The sequence below is a fragment of the Castor canadensis genome, chromosome 16 (assembly GCF_047511655.1).
Source record: "Castor canadensis chromosome 16, mCasCan1.hap1v2, whole genome shotgun sequence".
Lineage (NCBI taxonomy): Eukaryota > Metazoa > Chordata > Mammalia > Rodentia > Castoridae > Castor > Castor canadensis.
This window is the reverse complement of record NC_133401.1, coordinates 32,113,758-32,139,000: the sequence shown is the minus strand read 5'-3', so window position 1 is coordinate 32,139,000 and position 25,243 is coordinate 32,113,758. Positions and strand designations below refer to the sequence as shown.

The window sequence follows — 25,243 nt, the reverse complement described above, 5'->3', positions numbered from 1 at the left end:
GTCTGCGTGGATGTGATCCAGTGCTGCCCAGGATCCTACTGCAGGGTCTCCTGCCAGGGACCTCATTTTAGGGGATGGTCATAATGGGCAAGGAGAAAGGTGTGAATGGGCCATCTTTCAAAGGCTGGAATTGGTAGAGGAACATCCCTGGTAGAGTGATAAAGGGACTGTAATAAGTTTTTTTGCTCTGCTTTCCCCCACCCCCATTTCGGTACTGGGGTTTGAATTCAGACCTTTACACTTGCTAGACAGGTACTCTACCACGTGAGCCATTCTTCCAGCCCCCTCCCCCCTTTTTTTTGCAACAGAATCTTGCGATGTAGCCCACGCTGGCCTCAAACTCGAGATCCTCCTTCAGCCTCCCCGGTGCTGGGATTACAATTGTGCAACACCTCACTTGCTCTAGGATTAAACAACAAAAAAAAAACTGACAGGGTTTCACCATGGAGCCCAGGCTTGCCTCAAACTCGCTATTGTAACTGAAGCTGGCCTCAAACTCGGGATCCTTCTGCCCTAGCCTTCTGAATGCTGGGGTTACAGGCTTGTGCCATCACACTGGGCTCCGGGGTAAATTTTGTAGGCGGGAAGCAGCAGGTGTAGAAGCCTCAGGAAATGGAATATCATTAAGGTCTCAAGAAGGTGGAAGTGCTTCTTGGGGCGTGGTGCTCACGCCCAGGTGCTCATTCTAGGGGTAGAATCTTGCGGCCTTCTCGGAGAAATACAGTCTTCGCGTTCAGGAGTAACAAACACCAAAAAAACTGCGCGGGCACAGAGCCTCTAGGAATGCAAGGTCTAAGGCGCTCCTCCAGAACTAAAGACTTGGCGATCGCCGCCTAGGCCTCTGGGGGCGTGGCCTTTAGGCGCTCTGAGCGGGAGTTTGCAGAAGCAGTTGGTGATGGTGTTCCCAACAGTGACACCTGCATCAACCTGTCCCGGAGAGTGATGCAGGCCACGCTCTGCGGTGCCACGGTGTCGTAGCCCACCTGTGATCCATATGAAGACTGACCTGGTCTTCGAAGGAGACAGTGTGTCTCACAGGCCCACAGGGACAGGTGAGGGATCAATATGGGAACCTCGACCTCAGTAAAAATCGAAGCGCTGCCTGTCAGCTCAGCAGATTGGGGCTGGGACGGTGTCCCTCGAATTCTCTGAGGGTTTTGGGGGTTTTTTGGTTTTGTTTCGTTTTGGGTTTTGCGCTTGTAAGGCAGATAGATGCTCTACCACTTGAGCCATACCCCCAGTCCATTTTGCTCTGGTTATTTTAGAGATTGGCGGGGTGGGGGGGAGGCGGGTCTCGCAAACTGCGAACTATTTGCTCGGGCTGACTTCGAGCCGCCATCCTTCAGATCTCAGTCTCCCAAGTAGCTACAATTATAGATGTGAGCCACCGATGCCCAGCTGGCTTCTCTGGTCTTTTGAGTCATGGTATTGCTCTGAGACTCTATTCGTCGTGGGCAGCAGCTGCGCATTGATTGTCTTCCAGGAGGTGATCATTACCATTTGTTATTTCTCTGCCCTGCGCTGCTGACGGAGCTCTGTGTGACCCCCGCAGAACCAAAACCCCTTTGCATAACTGGAGTTAGATCAGGGCCCACTGAGATCCAGCCCTCCTCCCCTGCCCATATATATATATATTTGCGGTGCTGGAGTTTGAACTCAGGGCCTACATATTGAGCCACTATACTCTGGAATTAATAGGTATAGGAGGCAAGAACTTTCTCAATGGAACCCCAGCAGCACAGCAACTAAGAGATAGCATAGATAAATGGGACTTCATAAAACTTTTAAAAAGCTTCTGCTCAACAAAAGAAATGGTCTCTAAACTGAAGAGAACACCCACAGAGTGGGAGAAAATATTTGCCAGCTACACATCAAAGGACTGATAACCAGAATATATAGGGAACTTAAAAAACTAAATTCTCCCAAAATTAATGAGCCAATAAAGAAATGGGCAAGTGAACTAAACAGAACTTTCTCAAAAGAAGAAATTCAAATGGCCAAAAAACACATGAAAAAATGCTCACCATGTCTGGCATTAAAGGAAATGCAAATTAAAACCACACTAAGATTCCACCTCACCCCTGTTAGAATAGCCATCATTAGCAACACCACTAACAACAGGTGTTGGTGAGGATTTGGGGAAAAAGGAACCCTCTTACACTGCTGGTGGGGATGCAAACTAGTACAACCACTCGGAAAAAAATTTTGGAGGATACTTAAAAATCTAAACATTGATCTACCACATGATCCAGCAATACCACTCTTGGAGATATACCCAAAAGACTGTGACACAGGTTACTCCAGAGGCACCTGCACACCCATGTTTATTGCAGCACTATTCACAATACCCAAGATATGGAGCCAAGATGCCCCACTACTGATGAATGGATTAAGAAAATGTGGCATTTATACACAATGGAATTTTATGCAGCCATGAAGAACAAAATGTTATTATTCGCTGGTAAATGGATGGAATTGGAGAACATCATTCTGAGTGAGGTTAGCCTGGCCCAAAAGACCAAAAATCGTTATGTTCTCCCTCATATGCAGACATTAGATCAAGGGCAAACACATCAAGGGGATTGGACTTCGATCACATGATAAAGGGAGAGTACACAAGGCAGGTATGAGGATAGGTAAGACAACCTAAAAAACTAGATAGCATTTGTTGCCCTTAACGCAGAGAAACTAAAGCAGATACTTTAAAGCAACTGAGGCCAATAGAAGGGCACCAGGAACTAGAGAAAAGGTTAGTTCGAGAAGAATTAACTTAGAAGGTAACACACATGCCCAGGAAATCAATTCGAGTCAACTCCCTATATAGCTATCCTTATCTCAACTAGCAAAAGCCCTTGGTCCTTCCTATTATTGCTTATACTCTCTCTTCAGCAAAATTAGACAAGGGCAAAATAGTTTCTGCCGGGTAGCAAGGAGGTAGAGGGGGAGAGGGAGGGGGCGGTGGGGGTAAGGGAGGGAGTGGGGGAAGGGGGGAGAAATGACCCAAACATTGTATGCACATATGAATAAAATAAAAATTAAAAAAAAAGCAAGGTGGCTCAAACCTGTAATCCTAGCTAGCTATTTGGAAGGTAAAGATCAGGAGATCAAGTCCAGCTCAGGCAAAAAGGTCTCAAGACCATATCACAACCAATGGCTGTGCACAGCAGCACATGCCTGTCATCCCCAGCTATGCTGGGAAGTACAAATAGGAGGATCAAGGTCCAGGCCAGCTGAAATTTCTGTAAGTGAACACTTAGGGTTGTCTTTTTTTCTCATGATAAAAACACCTGCAGTGTACACAGATCTTTGTCCCTTTGCTCTGATTCTTTTGATGTTTTAGATGTTAATGTAGCACAGAATATTGATCCTTAATTTTAGCTGTTACAACACACCCACAGATGCTTCCAGAGTCAGATCCAGATCCAAGTAAAATTCTAGCTCTCCAAGTCATTGGATCAGCTCTGGCACAGAGGTATCTAGGACTCAGTTTGGCTTAATCACCGGCAATGGCCAAAGAAGGTAAAGGGGTCTGGGAAGACTCAGGTGGGCTGGAGAAAGGACTGTTGGGCTTCATGAGGGTTAGATGAGATTACAAGGGAACTCTTGTTATTTGAGCATCTGGGATGGTGTAGGAAGACACCTTTCTGCCCATCTCAGCTCAGGACATGGAAGTGGGTAGGTACCATGGCAGGGATATCCTGACCTATTTTTAATTTTTTTGGCATTACTGAGGTTTGAACTCAGGGCTTTGCCCTTGCTTGGCAGGTGCTCTACCACTTGAGCCATGCCTCTAGCCACTGACCTGACTTAATTTTAATGTTAAGAGGTAAACATTGGAATCCGCCCTAAGGGCTGATGGTGCTACTGATCTGTCTGGGGTCAATGTAATGGGCAATCAGGAAAGCAATGGAAGACCTGAATGAATCTAACTGCATAAAAATTCAAACCAATAAAATGACCATGTGCACAAGTAAGTGACAAACAGGGGGACATACATTCTTCTGTTCATGGAAAAGGGAGCACACATGAGCAACTAGGAAGGACTCAGACTGACCAAACATTTTAATTATGTTCTGCTTATGGAACTGAAAAGGGAAGTAAAGAATGAGAGTACAGAGAGCTAGAAACCCTCTGGATGCCAGATCAACCCAGTCTTCTGGACAACACTCTGATGTGCCCATCAAGAATAAAAAAATACCACTGGGCACCAGTGGCTCACACCTGTAATCCTAGCTACTAAGGAGGCAGAGATGAGGAGGATTGCAGTACGAAGCCAGCTCTGGGAAAACAGTTCTTGAGACCATCTTAAAAAAAATCACAAAAAAGGGTTGGTGTTGTGGCTCCAGATGTAGGCTTTGAATTCAAACCCCAGTACTGCAAAATAAATAAATAAATAAATAAATAAATAAATAAATAAATACCAAGGTGGATCAGGTGGTACACACTGTAATCCCAGCACTTGGGAGGTAGAAGTAGGACAATCGTGAATTCAAAGTCAGCCTGGACTACATAATGAGACCCAGTCTCAAAACAACAACTAAAAATCCCACCATCTGACTTTGAGATGGGGAGATTACTCTGCCTATCCAAGTGGGCCCAAGCCACCACAAGTCCTTGTAAGTGGAAGAATGTCAGTGATGCAATGTGAGATAATCTTGACTGGTCACTGCTAGACAGGAAGAAAGGAGCCATGAGTCAAGGAATTCAGGTGGCCTATGGGAGGAAACTGCAGCCCTGCTGAAACCTTAATTTAGTCCAGTGAGACATGTTTCAGAGTTCTGACCTTTGGAGCAGTAAGGTAGGAGAATAAGCCTGTTGTTTCAAGTCACCTAGTTTGTTGCAGCAGTTATTAGGAAACTAATACAGTGCATCAAAATGTCCTGGGGCACCCTCTCTTGGTACCCTCTCCCCAACTCTGGGGGCTCTACTTTCCCACTTTACACTTCTATCTCAAATAAACTCTGCTGCTTTACACTTTTTTTAAAAAGTTCTGAGTGACTGCCCAAAGGACCACAGAGCTCTCTGGGCAGCAGGAACTGATCCTTTGCCCTACCACTGTGTGACGAATGTTCATATGAGATGCAGCCCTGACCTGGAGGTTTACATAGCCTGAGGCACCCATTTGTTGCCTGTTTTCTCAGAGGTCACCCTTGTCCACCTATGCTAGGAAAGGAAATGCCCTACTGTCCACCTAAGCCCAGGTTCAAAAACTCAAAGGCCAGTGTGATGGTGAGTGACATGGGTGGTCAAGAAATAAGGTACTCTGGGGATAGAACTCTGGTGATAGTAATGCTGGCCCTTCTGGGCTCAGCTGCCTTGACTCCAGTAGCCAGGTAGGAAGAACACATTGCTGATTTTCTGACCAGCAGATGCTAGAAATCAGGATTCTTAGTCAGGAACTCCATTATAAAAGTATAATTTATGTTAAAAATCTAGCATGTGGGAGTCCAAGCATCACATACAGCAGGATAGAAGTCAGCTATGCTTTCCTGGACTTCCAGTGCCTTCCAGAGACTTCTGGTCCAAGAAGGGGAAGGCAGTTTTGGGGCATCCACCCTTGATCTCAGACAATGTGGGCTTGCATCATTGCAAGGTGGGGAGCCTGGGATTTGGTCATCACCCCAAAGTCAGTAGATTCCAACCCAGGCTTGGCTCCAGCAGGCAGGGGCAGATCTTGGGATCTCTGGTTCACTCTGGGCCCCTGCTGCCTCCAGAGCCTCCAGGTGGCTGGAGCCAAGGCTGGGACGCTGCTGCATTCAGGCCCTGAGGCCCCCAGGGTAGCTGCCCTCTCCAGCCACTCACAGAGCTTCAGACCGGTGGCTCTTTCTATGGATCACCAGTTGGGACTTCCAGTCGAAGCTGCGGCCACAGTCAACACAGAAGTGGCGCCACTGGCCTGCATGGCTCTTGCGGTGGATGACCAGCTGTGACTTCCAGCTAAAGCTGCGCCCACACTCCTCACATGTATAGCTCCGCCTGGGTGGGTGCCACACAGCTGGCTCCCAGGGTGCCTTTGGTGGTTTCTCTGGGCCTGGCCCACCCATGTGTGTGCGGTGGTGAATGACAAATACTGACTTCCAGTCGAAGCTGCGGCCACACTGCTCACATGTGTAGGGTTTTCGAGGTGTGGGCTTGGAGGGGGGTGTGGCAGGCAGGCCTGGAGCTGGGCCCTCCCAGGTACTAGGTTGCTCCTTGCTAGGGCTCTGGCTCTCACCTGGAGGGAATGTGCTGGCTTGGCCAAGCCCTGGCCCTGCAGTCCCTGCTCCCAGGCAGTGACTCCTGCGTGCCTCAGGTCCTGTGTGTGGAGGCCCTGGCGCTGGCTCAGCCTGTGCCTCTGGCTCGGTGGGTGGCATCCCTGCTGGGGTGGGAGATGGTCAAGCTGGGGCTCATGTACACAAAAGCCAGAGTGGGTGGATACTCTTTGTTAGGAGAGAGATTCAGCCAGGCACTGGGCAGCTACTCAGGATCCCTGACAGGGCCTGGTACATGACAGGACCCAAAAGAAGGACAGGGTAAGGCAGATAGGGCAGGTGTTCTCACCCAGGGACATCACTGTGCCATACTTCTCCAGCATTGCATCCCAATATAGCTCCTTCTGTGATGGGTCCAGTAGCCCCCATTCCTCCTGCAGGGATAAGCCAGTTACTGCTCACCTGGCCAGTATCATATCTTACCCACCACCTGGGAGCACCAGGCCACCTAAGCTTCATCTGTTGCAAGCAAAAGACCAAGACAAGATGGTGCTGTGAGTGTGGGGTTGGCCTTTAGATCATCTGGCTAACCTGTCAGTACTTGTAACCCTCAGCTGCCCCAGTGGTGGCCAAAGACTGAAACTGCAGGTGAGCTTTGGGGGAGGCCTAGAAGGGACATCATGGCTGGCCGCAACCCCTAAACATGGTGTGCTGGAGGGAAAGCAAGAGACTAGGGGACTCCTGGAGACCCAGTCACTTCCTGCCAAGCCTGTGGTTATTAAGTCTAAAAATTCTTCCTTCGGGGAGCCACCCAAGGTAGAGGACATTTCTGGATGTGGGGACCTGGCTGATGGGGAGGGGGGCAGAATGCGGGATCTTAGGACTGTGAGGGGGTAGAGAATGCTCAGGGCATCAGTGCTGGCTAGCTCCTGTGTGTTGATCTGGGCAAGGCCCTGAGAGGATGAGCTTGGTGGTATGGCAGGGGCCCACCTACAATGGCTTTACTGAGGAATGCATTCCCTGCCCAAAGGGCCTGCCCTCCTTGCTGCCCTGAGTCCCACAGTCTAGGGTTTTTCTGGGTTGGGAAATATAATTCTGAAGGACTAGCCAAAGTAAGTCTAGGGGCAGGGAGGGCAGCTACATGTAGCCACATATGAAAATGGTGCTGGCTAGAAGTGAGGATGCTACGGAGAGTCTTCTCACCCTTGAAGCATGTATCAACCAGTAATTCTGCTATGGAAGGGAGTTCCTGAGTAGAGGGGCTTAGAAGCAGAAGGGCAGGGAGAAAACAAAACCCCTACCACACACACTAGGAACTTCATGCTCAAAGAGACAGGGCTTTGAGCTTAAGCTTCTAGGCCCAGCAGCCTTTTGAGAAAATCTCTGGAGAGAAGGACTGTAAGCATGTCCCAGGAGTAGTGTCTTCCTCTGATCTCAGGTGTGGAGTCATTTGTCCCCACCTTTCTAGCACATACAAGTTCAAATCTCCAGGAGCTGGCCTAGAACCTCTGAGAGCCACAAACCTCCTCCACTGACTTCTCTGAAGGTACAGAAAGCCAAGCGTACCAATTCTAGCCACTATAAACCAAGTTTCCATGGCCTGAGACCAAATCCTTTCCAATGAGACCAACAGTCTGTTCCTCTGTCTCTGGGTCCCTTTGGGGGCACCCGGCTACTTACTTTATTACTGGGCAGCACAAGTAACAAAAAGCACAAGTCACTGGCCAAGGAGCCTAGAAAGCCACAGGACAGATGGCAGCCACCAGGGACACTCACCTCCCATGCTCAAGACCCACATTTCCTATCAGGGGCTGCTCACCTGAATCCTGGGTGGGTGGAAAGATGTGGAGGTTGGTTCCTGATGTTGAAGATGCCCCTCAGGGGACTCAGATGGAAGCAGGGGCCTGGAGGATGCTGAGAAGTGAGGCAGATAGGAAGGGATGTCAGTGCTACTGCTGCAGCCTTGGCCCACCTCTGCCATGTGGGCCCACCTCTGCCCATGTGACACGGTAGGCAGCCAGTCCTGTGCCCCTGCCTTCTAGGGATCCAATTCTGCAGTCCCTCCAAGGTCCCCATCCCAACTGGGGACATCTACTAATATGAGGAGGCTTAGCCCTGGCACAACCTCTCCTGGAACCTCTCTCCAGGGATGTGCATGCTCCCTCCACCAACCCTCAGCCTGGTGTGGCACCCCTCACCCATCTCCTGCCCATCAGCACTGGGCTCCTCCTTCACACTGCAGGTGAGCTGAGCAGACCCCTCCACTCTGGCATCCTGTTGACCCTCCCCAGGGGCTGAATTCAGGGGCTCGACTGTTTCTGAGAGGTGGGTGGGCCCTGAGGACTCCTCTGTCTTGTGGACTGAAGGAAGCACCTCTGGCTTCAGGATATGAGCTGTGATCTGGGGAGAAGAGGCAAGTCACTGGGGCTCTAGTTTCAGTCCACCTCTCTAAGAAGCTAATGCCACCAAACTCACCCAGCCCAGTAGCTGCCCAGGATCATGCTGCAGCCCCTCCACCAGAGATGCAGCTTCCTCAGGGCTGCCTGGTTGCTGCCCTCGCACCCACGCCTGGATCTCAGGGGGCAGTGCACCCAGGAACTGCTCTAGCACCAGCAGCTCCAGCATCTGTTCTTTAGAGCACAACTCAGGTCGCAGCCACTGGCGACACAGCTCTCGCAGCTGGACCAGGGCCTCTCGGGGCCCCGCTACTTCCTGGTAGCAGAACCCCCGGAATCTCAGCCGTGCAGCCTCAGGCTCCTCAAGGGTGCTCTCGGGGTCTCTGAAGGGCAGGTTTAGGGGACCAAGAGGAGATGGCATTCTTGTTTTGAAGGATCTTCTTGCAGCTGCCAAAATAGCCCTATAGAGAAGGGATCAGAGTATCATCCAAGAGGACCTAGCCAGGGGAATGCAGATACCAGGCCCAGACCAGGGGCCAAGACCAGGACAGAGAACACTGAGACCAGGAAAGCTTCATGGAGGAAGGTCATAAGAGCTGACCAGAATGGAACTGAGATCAGGAGAAAGTCTTGGGGACAAATGCCTAGATGTAAAGTGTCCAGGAAACTTCCTGGAAACTGCAAACAATTGGGTCTAACATTTGGGCACGATGCAGGATTGTTGGGAGATGATGGGACAGTGGCTTTTTCAGCATACAGAATGGGGCCAGGGGCCAGAGTGACTGGGATCCTTGAGGCTAGGAGAGGAAGCAAGCAGGAGGTAGGGCACGCTGGGCTGTGTTGGGAATGTGTCTGTCTCTAGGACATGTTGCTTGAAAAGCTGCCTCTAGGGATGGGACAAATCTAGACATTAGTGTAAAGCAAAGTTGAAGGATGGTACATTTAGGAGGGCTGATGTGGACTCCTAGACACTGTGCTTGGGGACCATAACTTACTAATGATGTTTCCAACAGCTTGGGCCCATGCATGTAAAACCCAAAAGCAAAAACCAAACAGAACTGAACCATGTGTGCATGGAGTCGAGGGCTGGAAACTGTCCCAACCCTGGCGAGGTACTAGACTGACACACGCCCACCTGGGAGGGGGGGTCTGTCCCCCAAAACAGGAAGAGAAAGAGGTCTTTCAGGAGGACAAGGCCCAGAGCTGGATACAGGGAACGGTGTTCTGGGTGGGAGGAAAGGCCTGTGAAGGCCGGGGGACGCTCCAAGAGTGCCGGAAGCAGGGACCACACAGGTCCCGGGGGCGGTTGAACGCCCCACCCGGGTACAAGAAGCCTCGCCTACCCATCTAGGAACGCGCTCACCTGAGCCGTTGCCCGAGTGCCCGAGACTACTTCCGGGAAGTGGCGCTGCGCCTGTCCGGCAGCCCGCCACTTGCAGAACGTGTTGCTTCGGCGATGCTGCCCTGGCCAATCCCGGCGCCTGCCACGCAGGCACCGCCTCTTCCCCATCGGAATACATTTCCCATAAGCCTCAGCGAGGACAGGCCCGAATTTTCAGAGGCCTCTCGCGACTGAGGTGCTCTGTTCCTCTTGAGGAGTCTGAGGTACCGCAGAGTTTGGGGGCTCCTCCCCCTGTCTGGTAGCCCCACTTTGTTGCACCCAAGCCCCAGGACTCACCCATTACAGACCTTATGCTCCTGCGCATATGCACCACGGACCTGAACCTTACTGGCTGAGTATGATCTCCCGACCAATCAGAGCCAGCTTTCCGCCCGCTAATACTTGGAGAACATCAGCCCGCCTCTAGATGTTCCCATAGCAACGACAGGAGCGTCTCCCTGGAAGCCCCGCCCTCCCTCCCCCAGGCCAAAAGTGGCGGCGGCTCAGTGACCTGCTCCAGACCTCCCAGAAGGTGAGGTCCCACGGAGCACCTCTGAGCAGTTGTGTGGGGAGAGCTCGTCATCCCAGTTTAACAGTGGCCTCATCAGATTGTGATGTTGGGAGTGGGGGGATAAGGTCTTTTCTCTGGGACTATACAGATCGTCTGTAAAGAACTTTTACTACCCACCGGTGGGGAGAACACTGGGGCTTTAATGGCTTCTCAGAGAGCTCACCTAGACCAGCTGAGTTGCTGGTTCCCAAGCCTTCTGCTGTGCTGCAGGTAAGCCTGGTTGGACCGCTCCCCACTTTCCCCATTGTCGACTTAGTATTTGGTTTTTTCCATACCAGTGACAGCCCTCCCATTCACTTTTAGCTGTAGAATGCCAGTGCTGTTCAGACTTTTTCCCATTCTCTTGCTTGTGAATTTGTTTCAAACACTTCCTTCAGTGTGGTGTCAGTGGATTTGAATTTTATTTATTTATTGCAGTACTGGAGTTTGAACTCAGGGCTTCACGCTTGCTAGGGAGGTTCTCTACCACTTGAGTCACTCTGCCAGCTCTGGTCCAATCTTTTGACCTAGGAAGCCCAGGAACATTTTTACAGTTGCTACTTGTTCAGAATTTAAGAGGCACCAAGATATGGGAAGAGGTGAGAGTTCAGAAAAGTACTGGAAAAGGTAGATAGAGTCAAGGGGAGTGGAGCACAAGAGCACAAGCTCAGTGTGAAGAGCCTGGTGGTAAGACAAGATAAGTTACTGAAAGAAGCCTGAAGGGCCAGGAGGCTCAGGAAAGGTTTCATGTGACTCAGTACTTCAACAGATGCCTTTGGTCCTGAATCCCATAGACTCCCCAGAACAGTCCCCTGTGGTAGGGTGGAGGTTTGCCTGCATTTCATAGTTCTGTAGACTAAGTCTGTCTAGAAGGGGTGGACAATGGTCCTGGGGTCAATAGGACATCAGGAGGCCCATTTTGGAAGGACTGCCTTTACAGAATCTTGGGGAGTTGGGCCCTGCATGCCACCCCTCCTTGTAGGAACTTATGAGGTTTGTGGGGCAGAAGATGGGTCTGGTCCCACAAGTGGGTGAGTGGGACAGCAATGCCTATGCTGAGTGTAGGGCTGCAAGGTCTTCAAGGTGATGGGACTGGAACACACTCTGGGCTGGTGTCAACCTTGCCAGGTCACTACACTTGGCCACACCCACTCTGCCTCAACAGCAGATAGCATAACAGCCCAGCCTTGGTTTCTTCACCCACCTCCCTCCCATAACCTGGGGTGGGGGGAGGAGGCAAGCCCTACCCTGCCCAGGTCTCCCCCACTCACCTATAGCCATCAAGGGGCTACAGACAGCTGCATATCTAGTGTGGTGTCTCCAGGAGACCCAGGTTGAAGTCAAATCCCTGGATCTCTGTGATGACATTCCAGTGGCATGTCTACATATGTCCATTTATAAATTTAATATTTTCTGCATTGTATTCGGGTGAAACCACCATCAGCCTGTTATTGTTCACACAGATGTTTAAAAAGAAACCTTTGTCAGGAAGGATCTTTGAATTTGTTAAAACCTGAACCATGCCCTGGAGTGGAGAGAACAGGCTGAGGCTGTGGCTGTGGACTTCACACTCCTGGGCAAGAAATAACAATTTAAATCCATTCTGAGTTGTAAATGCTAGTTTTTGTTCTCCCCCTCCCCCCCCTCCATAAAAAGACCATTAACTTCCTTGTTAGTATGGCCCCAGGTGAGGCTAGAATCTGGTCTGCTGAAGTCACAGGAAGCAAACTGGGCCCCACCCCACATCTGTCCCCACTGTTCACGGGCATTATGCTGGGCAGGGTAGTCTCTGAAGGCTGCCACACACAGTTTCAGGCAATACCAAATCCTCTTGGTTTTTTGTCCACCTTCCAACCAAGGTGGGAGAACAAACAGATGGGCACATGGCCACCAAACCCAGCAAAAATAAGCAGCCCCACTTTGCTTCCTCTGAAGTTATCATTACTTCTTCAGATATAAAGGTTCCTCATACATTGGGTTTGCTAAAAGAGCTGGTGCCAGGGACTGGATGAGATGTGAATGAGTGCTGGGCAACCAGCATCCTCGATCTGTCTTCCAATGCTGAAAGCCACATATTCTGGCATGGGCCTCCACCTCTGGAAGTCTGCTATGCTAGTGAGCCAGGCCAGGCCTTCACACTTGGTAGACTAGAATGAGGGGGTTGTGGGATGAGGCATGTGGATGTTGGGTAGGTTCCACCTGAGTTCTAGTTCCAGCTTTGCTGTATGACATGGGCGACTCACTTCTCCCTGTGCCTTAATTTGTTCATCTTTGAGGTGGGGATACCAGCACAGGACTCAAGAGAGCTGGTAGAACTTTCTTAGCACCTACAACAGGGGATGGCAGTGAAAATATCCTGGACTTTATTAGGACCCTGCCAGGCAGGGTGTCTGTTAACAAACACCACCCTCCAAGGGCCCAAATCTTTTTCTTTTTTCTATTTCCCAGAGGAGGAAGCTGAGGCTCAGAGCCCAATCACTTGCCAAAGGCCAGGACAAGGAAGCCCTGGATAAACAGAGACCTGAGGGATGTATTCTGAACTGCATTTGTATTCAGGCAGATTCCTCTAGGATATTCCCACCCCATTCCTACACTTCCTCCTCACCTTCGTTTCACAGTCATGAAATACTGAAGTGGCATCACCATACAAGGCTCTTTGTTGGTCTCCCACTGGCTCTGCGCATAGTATAGGCCCTACCAAAATCCCAGCACCAAGTCTGTATCCCTGATGTCTCTGCGGTATGGCCTCTTGGAGGATGGAGATGTGAGCTGTGGCCAAAGTGGAAGGAACCGAAGCCAAAGAGTCTCCCTCATGTCTGGCTTGAATACACAAGGCTTCTCTCCACTGTGGATCTGCAAAGGAAATGGACTTTGTAGCTGTGGAAGGAATTCACAGAACACTGAGAAAGGCCAGAGCTGCCGCCTCAGGCCTTAGTTGGCTTTGGGGCTGCCTTTAGGACTGTGGCTGGGCCTGTGGCAGAAGTTATCTTGTCATCCTTCCCGGAAGCACCTTCTGATGATTCCCCCGGAGGCCTGGCTGGTGGGCAGGAGACAGCCCTGGGCCGCCGCATGGCCTTCTCACCAGTGTGGATCCTTTGGTGGTGGAAGAGCGCAGGGCGCTCGCGGAAGGCACGGCCACAGTGAGTGCACACAAAAGGCTTCTCGCCCGTGTGGATGCGCTGGTGACTGAGCAACACTGCGCCCTTGGCGAAGGCCTTGCCACAGTCTCCGCAGCGGAAGGGCCGCTCACCCGTGTGCAGCAGCTGATGCTGCGTGAGGTTGGAGCTGTGGCTGAAGGCGCGGCCGCACTGTGGGCAGGAGAAGGGTTTCTCACCGGTGTGCACGCGCTGGTGCTTAAAGAGCGAGGAGCCCTGGCTGAAGGCCGCGCCGCAGAGAGCACAGGCATAGGGCTTCTCGCCCGTGTGTGTGCGCTCATGCTGGATCAGGTGCGAGTTGCGGCAGAAGCGCCGGCCACACTGCGCACAGGCGTAGGGCCGCCCGCCCGCGTGGATCTTGCGGTGCTGGCTGAGATTGGAGCCATGACTGAAAGCCTTGCCGCACTCACCGCAGTGGAAGGACTTCTCGGCCGTGTGGATGCGCTGGTGCCGCACCAGGGAGGAGCTATGGCGGAAGGCCTTGCCGCAAGCCGAGCAGGCGTAGGGCGTCTCGCCGCTGTGGATGCGCTGGTGCTGTGTCAGGTGCGATGTCTGGCTGAAGGCCTTGCCGCACTGCGCACACTCATAGGGCCGCTCCCCAGTGTGGGTGCGCAGGTGCTTGAGGAGATCGGAGCTCTTCACAAACACTTTGCTGCACGCCCTACATTCGAAGGGCTTTTCCCCTGGGAGAAGGCTGGGGCCAGTGTGGAGGGCCTCACCCAGCTCGTCCCAGGTCTGGGGCTCCTGGGCGCCGGGGAGTCTCTGAGACTCGGACCAAACTGCACCCACTCGGTGTTCTCCCCGAGCGCGAATGACTCCGAGGTCCAGGATGCTCGGGAAGGCTCTCCTGGAGGAGGCTTGCTGCTCGCATGGCTTCTGCCGCTGGGCTGCCCGCAGCTGCTTCCCCGGCGCCAGCTGCTTCCCCGGCGCCGGGCGGCCTGTGAGGGCCTTCCCCTTGGATGGGCCGCCCTCGGGAGCCTCCAGGGGGGAGGTCAGTCTCAGGCTGACACTGGCCTCCGCACTCCCCGAGACTGGCAGGAGCTGTTCCCAGTAGATCACCGATACCCCGGTGGGTTTTCTCTCCTGAGATGGGGAGGTACCCTGTTGTTCCTCCAGGCTCTTTGTACCAGTAGCAGGGAGGACAGTAGTAGACATCCCACCGAGGTTATTCAGGACAGCCTGGAGCAGGGCTGCTTCTCCAGAAACATTTCTGCCTTCTTCCAGACAATGGGAACCTGAAGGCAAGGAAAGACAGAACAGTGGTTTCCTGGGTCATCTGGCCAGGGGGTGACCAGAGTAGCCTGCATGGGCAGGCAGGGGAGACCTAGGAGTTGGGTATAGAAGCATAGGGAAAAAAGCAAAGGACCAGGCTGGTCCTGCAAGAAGGGAGTGGGATGCATCTGCCCTCTCCATCTAGGACCCCATGGTCAAGACTCCAGACCTCAGACACCTATAATGTACCATGCAGAAAACTGAGCCACTCACTGCACACCGCCCAGGCCTCTGCGCTGGCTGTCCCCCAGACACACTTCCCAGGGCCTATTCTCCTTCCCCACAGTACTCGCTCCCCAGCCCACTTTTCTCCTTGCGCTGGTCTCCAACTCAGGCTACAGACTGAGTTACTGATTGCTTCTTTCCTGACATCAGCTCCAAAGCAAGACATGAGTATCCTGGCTGATGCTGTGTCCCCAGTGCCAAGGACTGCCTGGCCATGGCAAATGTTCAGTCAACACTTGAACACATGAATGAAGGGAGAAGGAATGACCCCACAAATGTGGCAACTAGATGTGGAGGAGGAAGCCACACAGCCCAGCTGAGGGAGGGCCTCTGAACAAGTCTCACCACTGCCTGGTGGTGACTTCTTGTGTGAACCCAGCTCCTGTTCTCTTGGAGCTCTCCCTTCAAGGGAAGTCTGGGACACAGCTTTCAGTAGGAAGTCAGGTGGGAAGCAGGAGACAAGGGTACTGTATGTCTATGGGGCCAGGAAGTGGAGACAGGGTTGATCCAGGTTAACCCTGAGTTCACCCCAGGTGGAGTCTGACTCACCAAGGCTGGGCTTCATGTGGGTGCTCCTGCCCAGGGTTGTGTCCATCCCACTGGGAATCCAGGGTTCCTCACCACGCTGGAGTTGGACAACAACACGGGGTCGGGAGGTAGAGAGTCCTGGGAGGGAGGAGATCAGGTGAGAAGGCAGCCCCAGGTGCAGTTAGCCTACCTATCAACAGATGGCAGGAGATGGGGCTTCATGGGAATAGACAGTGCTATTTCTAAAAACAAGAAAACCCAAAAGTCACAACACAAAAGAGAATCTCAGGGGCAGCTCAAGGGTCCCCATTAGAAACTCCTCGGTCAGCAGCACCAAAGGAAGGGTCATGGGCCCAGGCACAGAAGAACACAGAAAGATAGCACCACAGGGACACAAGAAATGGTTAAGCCAACCAGACTGCATGTCTTCAAGGCTTTGACCCCCATCTCACATAGTCCCTATCCAAAAGGTCCTGCTCATGGGTAGCTAGGGAGGAGAGGGGGCAGTCCTAATGGCCTAGTCCAGCACCAAGTTCACTTCCCATGGAGGACCCAGGGCTCTACCCATTGAGGCCACAAGTGCAAAGTTCTCCAACATCACACGGCGGTAAAGGGCTCTCTGAGCAGCATCCAGGAGCATCCACTCCTCCTGGGAGAAGTACACAGCCACGTCCTCGAAGGTCATCAGGCCCTACAATAAGCAGGCAGAAGGAGATAGACAGTTTAAGGTATGGCTGTGTGGACTGGAAGTATGGCTTAAGTGGAAGAGTACCTGCTTTGCAAATGCAAATCCCTGAGTTCGAACCCCAGTCCCACCAAAAAAAAAAAGAAAAAAGAGAGGGGCAAGAAGAAAGTTTTAATTTTCGGGTGGGTGCTGGTGGCTCATGCCTATAATCCTAGCTACTCAGGAGGCAGAGATCAGGAGGATTGTGGTTCGAAGCCAGCCTAGGCAAATAGTAAGACCCTATCTAGAAAAAAACCTTCACAGAGAAGGGATGGTGGAGTGGCTCAATGTGTAGGCCCTGAGTTCAAGCCCCAGTACCACACACAAAAAAAAGGTATAGCTGTGTGACCCAGTACAAATTCCCTGTCCTAATGGCCACCTCCCCAACTATGCCTCTTGAATACCCATCCTCCTTCCCCAGTTCTACATCAGACCTATCTTCAAATGGCACTTCCTTCACCTGTCTGATTCTACCTGTCTATCTTCTTGCCCAGGCCACAGAAGGTCACTCAGCCTCTCCACTGCCCACTCTACACAAACAAATGAGAACAATGCTTAGGGCCCTTAGCTGGCTGCCACACCAAGGGCAGTCCCAGGCATGTATTCATTCCCCAGCATGACCAAATGTGCCCTTCTTATACCTGTAAGAAGCAATTGTATAAGCCCCAGCTTCAGAGCCCAAAGTCATGTTCATCTATAAGATCTTTCTCTGTTGCACATGCCTGACTTTTAAGGCTGGTCCTCCCTACAGGAATTGGATGATCCCCACCAGCTGGCCCCAAGGACTGGTGGACACACAGGAAGTCAGTCCCTTCCTCCCTCCACAGTATTGCTCCCTCTACTTCCTTTCCACTCTACTGCCACTCCCCTGAACCTCCACCACCTGCCAGACTCTTCCCCTCACAGCCCCAGGCATCCCCAGACACTTCCTTGTTCTCAGGTCCTAACTGACCATCTCTGGTTGAGTCCATGAGATCTTCCCTTCTGCAGCCCAATTTCTAGGCCCTGCTTTGGCCCAAGACACCAGGACCCTGTCCAATAGACACAACTTCAGATCCACCAAACCTTCCACTTTGGGACATCACAGACTCCTGATCTTCCTCTGAAAGAAACCTCCTTTTCATTCCAATTATCATTTGTCTATGACAGCGCCATCCTCCCGGGCACTCATGACAGTTCTTTATGTATCACACTCTTTCTTAACCCACACCTGAAGAATCAGCAGATCTACCTATGATTCAACCACTTTCCCACTATCACTGCCCATCTAGGCTAGGGCCCATCACTGCTCACCTGGATTGTGGCAGTAGCCACTTCCCTTCATACAGAGACCCCACTCTATGTGTGTTCTCCACTCAGGAAGAAGTAGGCTTTAGAAATCCTAACTGAAAGGGCTGGGCATGGTGGTATACACCTGCAATCTCAGATACTGGGGGGGTGGAGATAGGGAGGATCATGGTCCCAGGCCATCCTAGGCAAAAAGTTATGGTGATCCCATCTTGACAAACAAGCTGGGCATGGTGGTTCTCACCTCTAATCCCAGTTACTGGGACACATAGGTAGATGGATCGCAATCCAAGACTGGCCCAGTCAAAAACTCAAACCCTACCTAAAACCAAAAAGGGCTGGAGATGTGGCTCAAGTGTAGAAAGTTTCCCTAGCAAAACGAGAGGCCCTGAGTTCAAGCTAAAAAAAAAGTCCTAAATGGGAGGATATCCAGACTGTGGTTCAAGTCTCCTATGGCTCCCAACGCCCTGGGGACAAAGTCCCAACTCCTCTACCTGCCATTTCAGGCACACAAGACTCCTCTCCGGGGGACGCTCCACATTTTGAACACTCGTTCCAGAATAATCAAGGTTCAGTCTCCCCTCCCAGCCTTGGCACCCTTCCCTAGGAACTTCCTTCTAGACCTCGTCCCTTTGGCTGCCAGAAGTAGGGACCCCATAGGTGCAAGCCTCACTGACCGGTATTGAGGGTTTTGGGACCAACCGCCTTTCCCACCCGGCCTGGGCAGCCAGACTAGACAGATCGTTAAGACTCGGGTCCATGGGAGAGGTCGCTCTTACTTACCCGCGCCCCCGCCGCCGCCATCTGAACCTGCAGCTGGGGCGAGCCAAAGCGGGTGGGCGGGAGACCCCGGCTCCGAAGGTCCCTGCCCGCAGCCTCGCGCGGCCCGCCCTTGCCTCAGTCTCCCCGTAGGCAAAAGGCGCAGAAGGCCCAGGGGACCGCTGTGGGACTGCAGCGGGGGCTAGAGAACACGTGGCTCCGGGCGCAGCCTGAGTGCCCCACCCCGGCGCCCTTGCGTGGCTAGGGGAAACCGAGGCTCGGGGGCGGAGCTACCCGCCCGCCGTCCCGTTGCGCAGGCGTGGCACGAAGCGGGTCCTCCGATAGTATCTTCCTCACAGACCTCGGCTTGGGTCTCCAGAACCTCCGGAAAAGCCCAGCCTAGCCCCTCACGCCCCGGCCAGGATCACCGGTGTGGCCCGACGCCCGGCAGCAAAGTGACAGTCCCGAACGCAGGAAGTCCCGCCCTCGAGCCTTCATTTGCCCAATGCACGCTGGGGCGAATGCGCAGAGCCCTCTGGGTGGTGTAGTTTCTGCCTGCCTTCCGGTATCCATGGCAACGGCCAAGCATTGGAGCGTGAGGTAATAGAAAATGATCCTGGAGACTGCACCCAGGTTTCCTCCAGCCCTCCACCGAAGTGGGGTTTCGCGACTGGGCCTTCGCGCGGGGTCCCGAGTCCCCCGCTCCCACCCAAGCGGCCCAGAGCTAGACCCTGGAGTTACCGAAGTGGAAACTTCCGAGGTTTCAGGACATCAGCGAGAAGCACAAAGGAGAACACAGCCGACACAGCAGCCCAGAGAGCGTGGTACAAATCCCAGCTCTGCCTCTTTTCTGCTGTGTGCTGTGGGCGGGCGAGGGTTTGACTGCTGTGCTTCAGAGTCCTGTAAAGTGTCAACACCAGGAATTGCAAGCCCCTAGCCTAGATTTTTCTTGAGTTTGGGAATTGTTTAAAGACACTTGCCCAAACTTCCCGCTTTCCTTGTAAGCTTACATTGGGCAGAAAGTTCTTTCCCAATCTTTCTTGTCCTTATGATGCACGGACGACACTCGCAGGAATTTCAGGTGCTCAGGGTTCTTGAGCCTGCTCTGAGAATGAAAGCACAGACAGACTCTAACAGCAGAGGTCGGAAAGATGTTATCTGTAGAGAATTTAGTTGGAGAAAAGAGAAGAGAAAGACTGAATATTGGGGAATGTAGGGGGACCCGGAAACTGGTGATCCCGTGGGCCAGGGTGGAGAGTGGGTTTTATAGCCTATTTTTGCATTGCCTGAGGGCGGAGATGCCTTTCAGACGCAAACAGGTGTTTCCTAAGGAGGAGAAGTGTCTCATTGACATCCTGCGGTCTGTCCTTCACTTAGGCTATCTAGTTCTTGCCTTGCTCCACTTGTCACAATATTGATTCTTTGTTCCTTTTCTCTCTAGACCAATCTAAGTGACTGGTACATGTGAAATCAGAAGGCAGAGCAGTCTCAATGCAGACTCATCCTATTATTGGTAAAGAATAAAAGGTTTTCTCTCTGTTGTTCCATAGTGAGACTCATGTTTTTAGGATCTTTAGACAGTTCTCATTGTGTCCACTTCTTTTTCTTTCTTTCATTCTTTTTTTTTAGTGGCACTGGGGTTTGAACTCAGGGCATCACACATTACTAGGCAGGGATCTTACAGCTTAGCCACTCCACCAGCCCTTTTTTTTGTAAGAGGTTTTTTCAAGACAGGGTCTTTTGAATTATTTGCCCCGGGCTGGCTTTGAACCACAATCCTCCTGATCTCTGCCTCTTGAGAAGGTAGGATTACAGGTGTGAGCCACCGGTGCCCAGCCTTTAAACTATTGGGTTTTTTTTTTTTTTTTGGTGGTACTGGGGTTTGAACTCAGTGCCTTCACCAGATGTGAGCCACGCCTGGCTAAACTATTTTTAGTAAGCCTTTAGGCTATTTTAAATTATCATTCCAATGTGTAATTATTTAGGAGAATGTTTAGAAATTCTAATCATTGAAATGCTAATTATTTAATGATTTAATAATTTTTTTTGTGGTACTGGGGCTTGAACTCAGGGCCTACAACTTAAGCCACTCCACCAGCCCTTTTGTGTGTGTGTGTGTGTGTGTGTGTGTTAGGTATTTTCAAGAAGGGTCTCATAAACTATTTGCCCAGATTGGCTTGAAACCGAGATTCTCCTGATCTCTGCCTTCTGAGTAGTGATTGCTACAGGCGTGAGCCACCAGCGCCCAGCTAATGACTCAATGATTTAATGAATTAAGCTTGAAACAAAAAAAATACCAGCAAGTCTGCACACACAATAGCTTCTTCTCCCTGCCTCATATTCCCATGTTGCCCAGGACTGTACTAGGGACATCACCCGGGGCTGGTAGTTGCATCCTAACAAACCTGATTGGACCTCTTATAAAGCGCCCATGTTCTCATCTATAAAACACAGGTAGTCACAAACATTTGCACAATGCTGAATCATGCCAGATATTGCTCTATGTCCTTTATCTATCATTGAGGAAACCATGTCATTGCCATACCTATTTTATTATCAGGGAAACTGAGCCACATGTCCCAGAGTTCAGAGATGATTATCAGCCCAGGTGAAATATGAAGCCACACAGTGTATGCCTTTGACTACTTCACCATCTTCAAGACTTAACCTAAAAGTCAGCTTTTTTTTTTTTTTAATTTAAGCAGGGTCTCTTAAGAATCCCAAGCTGGCCTGGAACTCAAGATCCTCCTGCCTCAGCTTCTTAGTGCTGGGATTACAGCCATATATCACCACATCCTGCTTGCAAGTCAGCTTTAAACAAATGAAAAGTTATGTGCAAATCACCACAACTAGGATTTACTAAACTCTCAATTCAAGTTAGCTATTATTTCAGTACTGTCCTGGCTGTTAAGACAGTTATGATTGAAGGACAAGTAAGGACTTCCTGGTGTCACAGGTAGGGGAAAGTGTCTTAGCACAGGAGAGTGCACCAGAAGCTGGATAGCATGGGTCTTTAGGGTGGAAGAAAGGTTAGGGTCGGTCAAGAGGCTCCAGGAGTTTATGGGTGAGCATGGGTAGGAGAGTGAGAGGAGGATGAGCCAGAGCATGGGGAAACTTAAAGAGTTTGGATTTCTTCCTAGGGCCAGGAGGAATCAGGAAATCAGGACTTAACCTCCTTAATGTAAGGAGGGCAGGGCAGGTCATTAAACGAGGCCCCTGACAACTGATCAGGATTTGGTTGGGACAATTGCCCAACCAGACTGATCTTCATGGTCGCTACTGCTGTTATAGACCAGCTCAGGCCATAACCACTGTGAAATCATCCAACTTCTAGATAGTGCCTATGGATTGGTCCTTTAAAAAACATTTGGGGAGGGATGTTGACACAGGGCCTCACTATGTAGCCCAGGTTGGTCTGAAACTATGTAGCTCAGGCTGGCCACAAACTCACAATCTTCCTGCCTCAGCCTCCTGAGTGCTGAAATTACAGCTGTGCATTGCTACTCCTGGCTGGTCCTTTTAATTTTTTAACATTTTTTTGGTGGGACTGGGGTTTGAACTAAGGGCTACATGCTTGCAAAACAGGCACTCTACCCCATGAGCTACTCTTCTAGCTCTGTTTTGTGTTGCTTATTTTCTATTTTTTTTTTTGGCAGTACTGGAGTTTGAACTCATGTCCTCATACTTGCTAGGCAGGTGCTCTACCACTTGAGCCACTCTACCAGCCCTATATTTTTGATGGGTTTTTTTTTTTTTGAGATAAGGTCTCTCAAACTATTTGCCCAGGGCTGGCTTCAAATCACGACCCTCCTAATCTCTGCCTCCTAAATAGCTAGGATTACAGGTGTAAACCACCAGTGCCTGGCTTACATTTATTTTTAACAAGAATTTTGGGGATGTCTTGACCCTGTCCAACACCTCTATCTGGAGCTGGACTCTGCAATTCCTTGCTGGAGATGAGGCTAGCCAGGTCCTGACTGTAAAGAACATCTCAGCTCAGAAAGGAAAAGATAAATTTCTTCAGGAATAAATACAAAATTCACGTTCAAGGAACTGATCTTCCTGACCCAATTGCTACATTTCAGCAACTTGACCGGGAATATAAAATTAATTCTCGACTGCTTCAGAACATTCTAGACTCGGGCTTCCAAATGCCTACACCAATCCAAATGCAAGCCATTCCAGTTATGCTGCATGGTCGGGAACTTTTGGCTTCTGCTCCTACAGGATCTGGGAAAACTTTAGCTTTTAGCATTCCCATTTTAATGCAGCTGAAACAACCCACAAATAAAGGTTTCAGAGCCTTGATTATATCTCCAACATGAGAACTTGCCAACCAGATTCACCGAGAGTTAATTAAAATCTCCAAGGGAACAGGATTCAGGATACACATGATCAACAAAGCAGCAGTGGCATTCAAGAAATTCAGATCTAAGTCATCTAAGAAGTTTGATATTCTTGTGACTACTCCAAATCGACTGATCTATTTATTAAAGCAAGATCCACCAGGGATAGACCTAACAAGTGTTGAGTGGCTGGTAGTAGACGAATCAGACAAACTATTTGAGGATGGCAAAACTGGGTTTAGAGACCAGCTGGCTTCCATTTTCCTGGCCTGCACATCCCACAAGATCAGAAGAGCTATGTTCAGTGCAACTTTTGCATATGATGTTGAGCAGTGGTGCAAACTCAACCTAGACAATGTCATCACTGTATCCATTGGAGCAAGAAATTCTGCAGTAGAGACTGTAGAACAAGAGCTTCTTTTTGTCGGGTCTGAGACTGGAAAACTTCTGGCCATGAGAGAACTTGTTAAAAAGGGTTTCAATCCACCTGTTCTTGTTTTTGTTCAGTCCATTGAAAGGGCTAAAGAACTTTTTCATGAGCTTATATATGAAGGTATTAATGTAGATGTTATTCATGCGGAAAGAACACAGCAACAGAGAGATAATACAGTCCATAGCTTCAGAGCAGGAAAAATTTGGGTTCTTATTTGTACAGCCTTGCTTGCAAGAGGCATTGATTTTAAAGGTGTGAACTTGGTGATTAATTACGACTTTCCAACCAGCTCAGTGGAATATATCCACAGAATAAGTCGAACTGGAAGAGCAGGGCATAAAGGAAAAGCTGTTACATTTTTTACTGAAGATGATAAACCATTATTAAGAAGTGTTGCCAATGTCATACAGCAGGCTGGATGTCCTGTACCTGAATACATAAAAGGTTTCCAGAAATTGCTAAGCAAACAAAAGAAAAAAATGATTAAGAAACCACTGGAAAGGGAGAGTATTAGTACAACTCCAAAATATTTCTTAGAGCAAGCTAAAGCTAAGCAGAAAAAGGCCACTGGCCAGAGCAGCAAGAAGAAGGTAACCCTTGAAGGCAAAAGTTAAAAACAAATTTTAAAAAAAGAAAATGTAATTTTATGATACCATGATATCAGCATGAATGTTGTTTTCATGGAATACTTCAAGTGTTACAATCACCGCTACCAAACATCTGAAATCAACTACAAATACATGAGTCTGGGGAAAAATAATCACTAAGCTATCAATGCATCATGTCACATTTCAATTCATATGTGAAAATTATATAATGGAAATATCATTGACATTTCTGTGGTTTGAATCTAGAGACATACTTCTTATAGAAGAACAAATGCTTATGGTAAAAGTAACAACACCCAAATGTGGTGAACTCTTAAGGAATTTTCCCTTCAAGTGTGAAGGAAAGTGTGATGTATGTTGTGGAGAGGCATCTAGAACAGAATTTTAAAATGTTGAGATTGAATACCCCCTCTATCCCTTTCCTCACATTTGTTTTGGCGGGGGAGGGGTAGATAAGGAGTAGCGCATGTAGTCTATCAAGAAGAAATAAATTCTCTTTAATATTTAAAAAAAAAAAAGAACATCTCAGGCCAGGGCCCCATCTTCCTTTTGAGGAAGATTCCTTTGGCTGCCTAATAGAGAAAAGATGGCAAAGATTCCCTGAATAGGGGGCATTCAAGTGAAAGGACATATTCTTGGCACTTTAGCAATTACCAATTTCCTTCCAGTGCCTCAGAATCTAGGGCTACTAGGTACAAATGCAGAGGAAATGGGTGCAATTTATCATGACTGCACAAAAGGAATAACCATGATGAAACTTCTCCACTGAAGGGCCAGCGCTGACTACAGCAGAAACCTGAGGTTACAGACATTCTGACAAATCCAAGGGTATGGAGAAGAGGTTCCACTTTTATACCCTTCATCAGTCACAGTTGCCAGCTTACATTTTCTTGTGTGATTTGATGGATGTTGTCCAGCATACAGCAGGCAGGGCCAGGGATCATCCAGGAAATAGACAATGAGCCCCTTAGAATTAGACAGTGTATTACTTACATAGATGGTGAGGGGGAAAATGACCACAGTACCCACATACCCAAAAAAGTGGCAGAAATGAAAGGAGCAAGATAACAGCAACATGAGTTATAGGACACCTTGTTTAGAGACCAAATCTGAACTCCAGCTAAGCAATTTTATCATCCAGAGGGGCCAGGGATGAAGTAGGAAGTCTCAGATCTCATCACAATCTTGGAGGAAAATGGAAATAGTCACATGTCAGAGCCAGGTGGGAGGTGGTCTTGCAGCAGCTCCTCACAGTATCACCTGTTCTGGGAAGATCACAACATTAAAAGAAGCTGTGATTCAAACATTGCCTGCATGGTTTGTGTGGGTATGTGTCAGGTTGCCTGGGTACCATTGGCTGTTAAAGTACCCAACACCACAGTAGTTGC

The 25,243-nt window shown here is 50.0% G+C and overlaps 3 protein-coding genes across 8 annotated transcripts; 1 reads left to right on the top strand and 2 right to left on the bottom strand.

The window, feature by feature from the left end:
- Positions 1–5,400: 5,400 nt before the first annotated feature.
- Znf446 (zinc finger protein 446) lies at positions 5,401–10,386 on the bottom strand. 4 transcript variants are annotated; one of them, XM_074058572.1, is made up of 6 exons: positions 10,266–10,386; positions 8,667–9,048; positions 8,390–8,591; positions 8,011–8,105; positions 6,541–6,625; positions 5,401–6,358 (listed from the first exon to the last, which is right to left on the bottom strand). In XM_074058572.1, the coding sequence occupies exons 2-6, from the start codon at positions 9,006–9,008 to the stop codon at positions 5,799–5,801; spliced, it is 1,284 nt and encodes a 427-aa protein (XP_073914673.1). In that variant the 5' UTR covers positions 9,009–9,048; positions 10,266–10,386; the 3' UTR covers positions 5,401–5,798. The 4 variants fall into 4 exon arrangements, with proteins under 4 accessions (XP_073914673.1, XP_073914670.1, XP_073914671.1 ...); XM_074058569.1 differs by having other exon boundaries at positions 10,277–10,329; XM_074058570.1 differs by having other exon boundaries at positions 5,401–6,355; positions 10,277–10,329.
- Positions 10,387–10,659: 273 nt separating this feature from the next.
- Znf324 (zinc finger protein 324) lies at positions 10,660–18,946 on the bottom strand. Of its 3 annotated transcripts, XM_020158660.2 has the most exons (4): positions 18,493–18,946; positions 16,263–16,389; positions 15,720–15,836; positions 10,660–14,908 (listed from the first exon to the last, which is right to left on the bottom strand). In XM_020158660.2, exons 1-4 carry the CDS (start codon positions 18,511–18,513, stop codon positions 13,443–13,445), a joined length of 1,731 nt encoding a protein of 576 aa, XP_020014249.1. In that variant the 5' UTR covers positions 18,514–18,946; the 3' UTR covers positions 10,660–13,442. The 3 variants fall into 3 exon arrangements, with proteins under 3 accessions (XP_020014249.1, XP_073914666.1, XP_073914667.1); XM_074058565.1 differs by lacking the exon at positions 18,493–18,946 and having other exon boundaries at positions 15,720–15,888; positions 16,263–16,390; XM_074058566.1 differs by lacking the exon at positions 18,493–18,946 and having other exon boundaries at positions 16,295–16,386.
- A 3,512-nt stretch (positions 18,947–22,458) lies between these two features.
- LOC109683031 (probable ATP-dependent RNA helicase DDX52) lies at positions 22,459–24,334 on the top strand. The gene has a single exon (XM_074058577.1). It carries the CDS (start codon positions 22,860–22,862, stop codon positions 23,859–23,861), a length of 1,002 nt encoding a protein of 333 aa, XP_073914678.1. The 5' UTR covers positions 22,459–22,859; the 3' UTR covers positions 23,862–24,334.
- Positions 24,335–25,243: the final 909 nt, after the last annotated feature.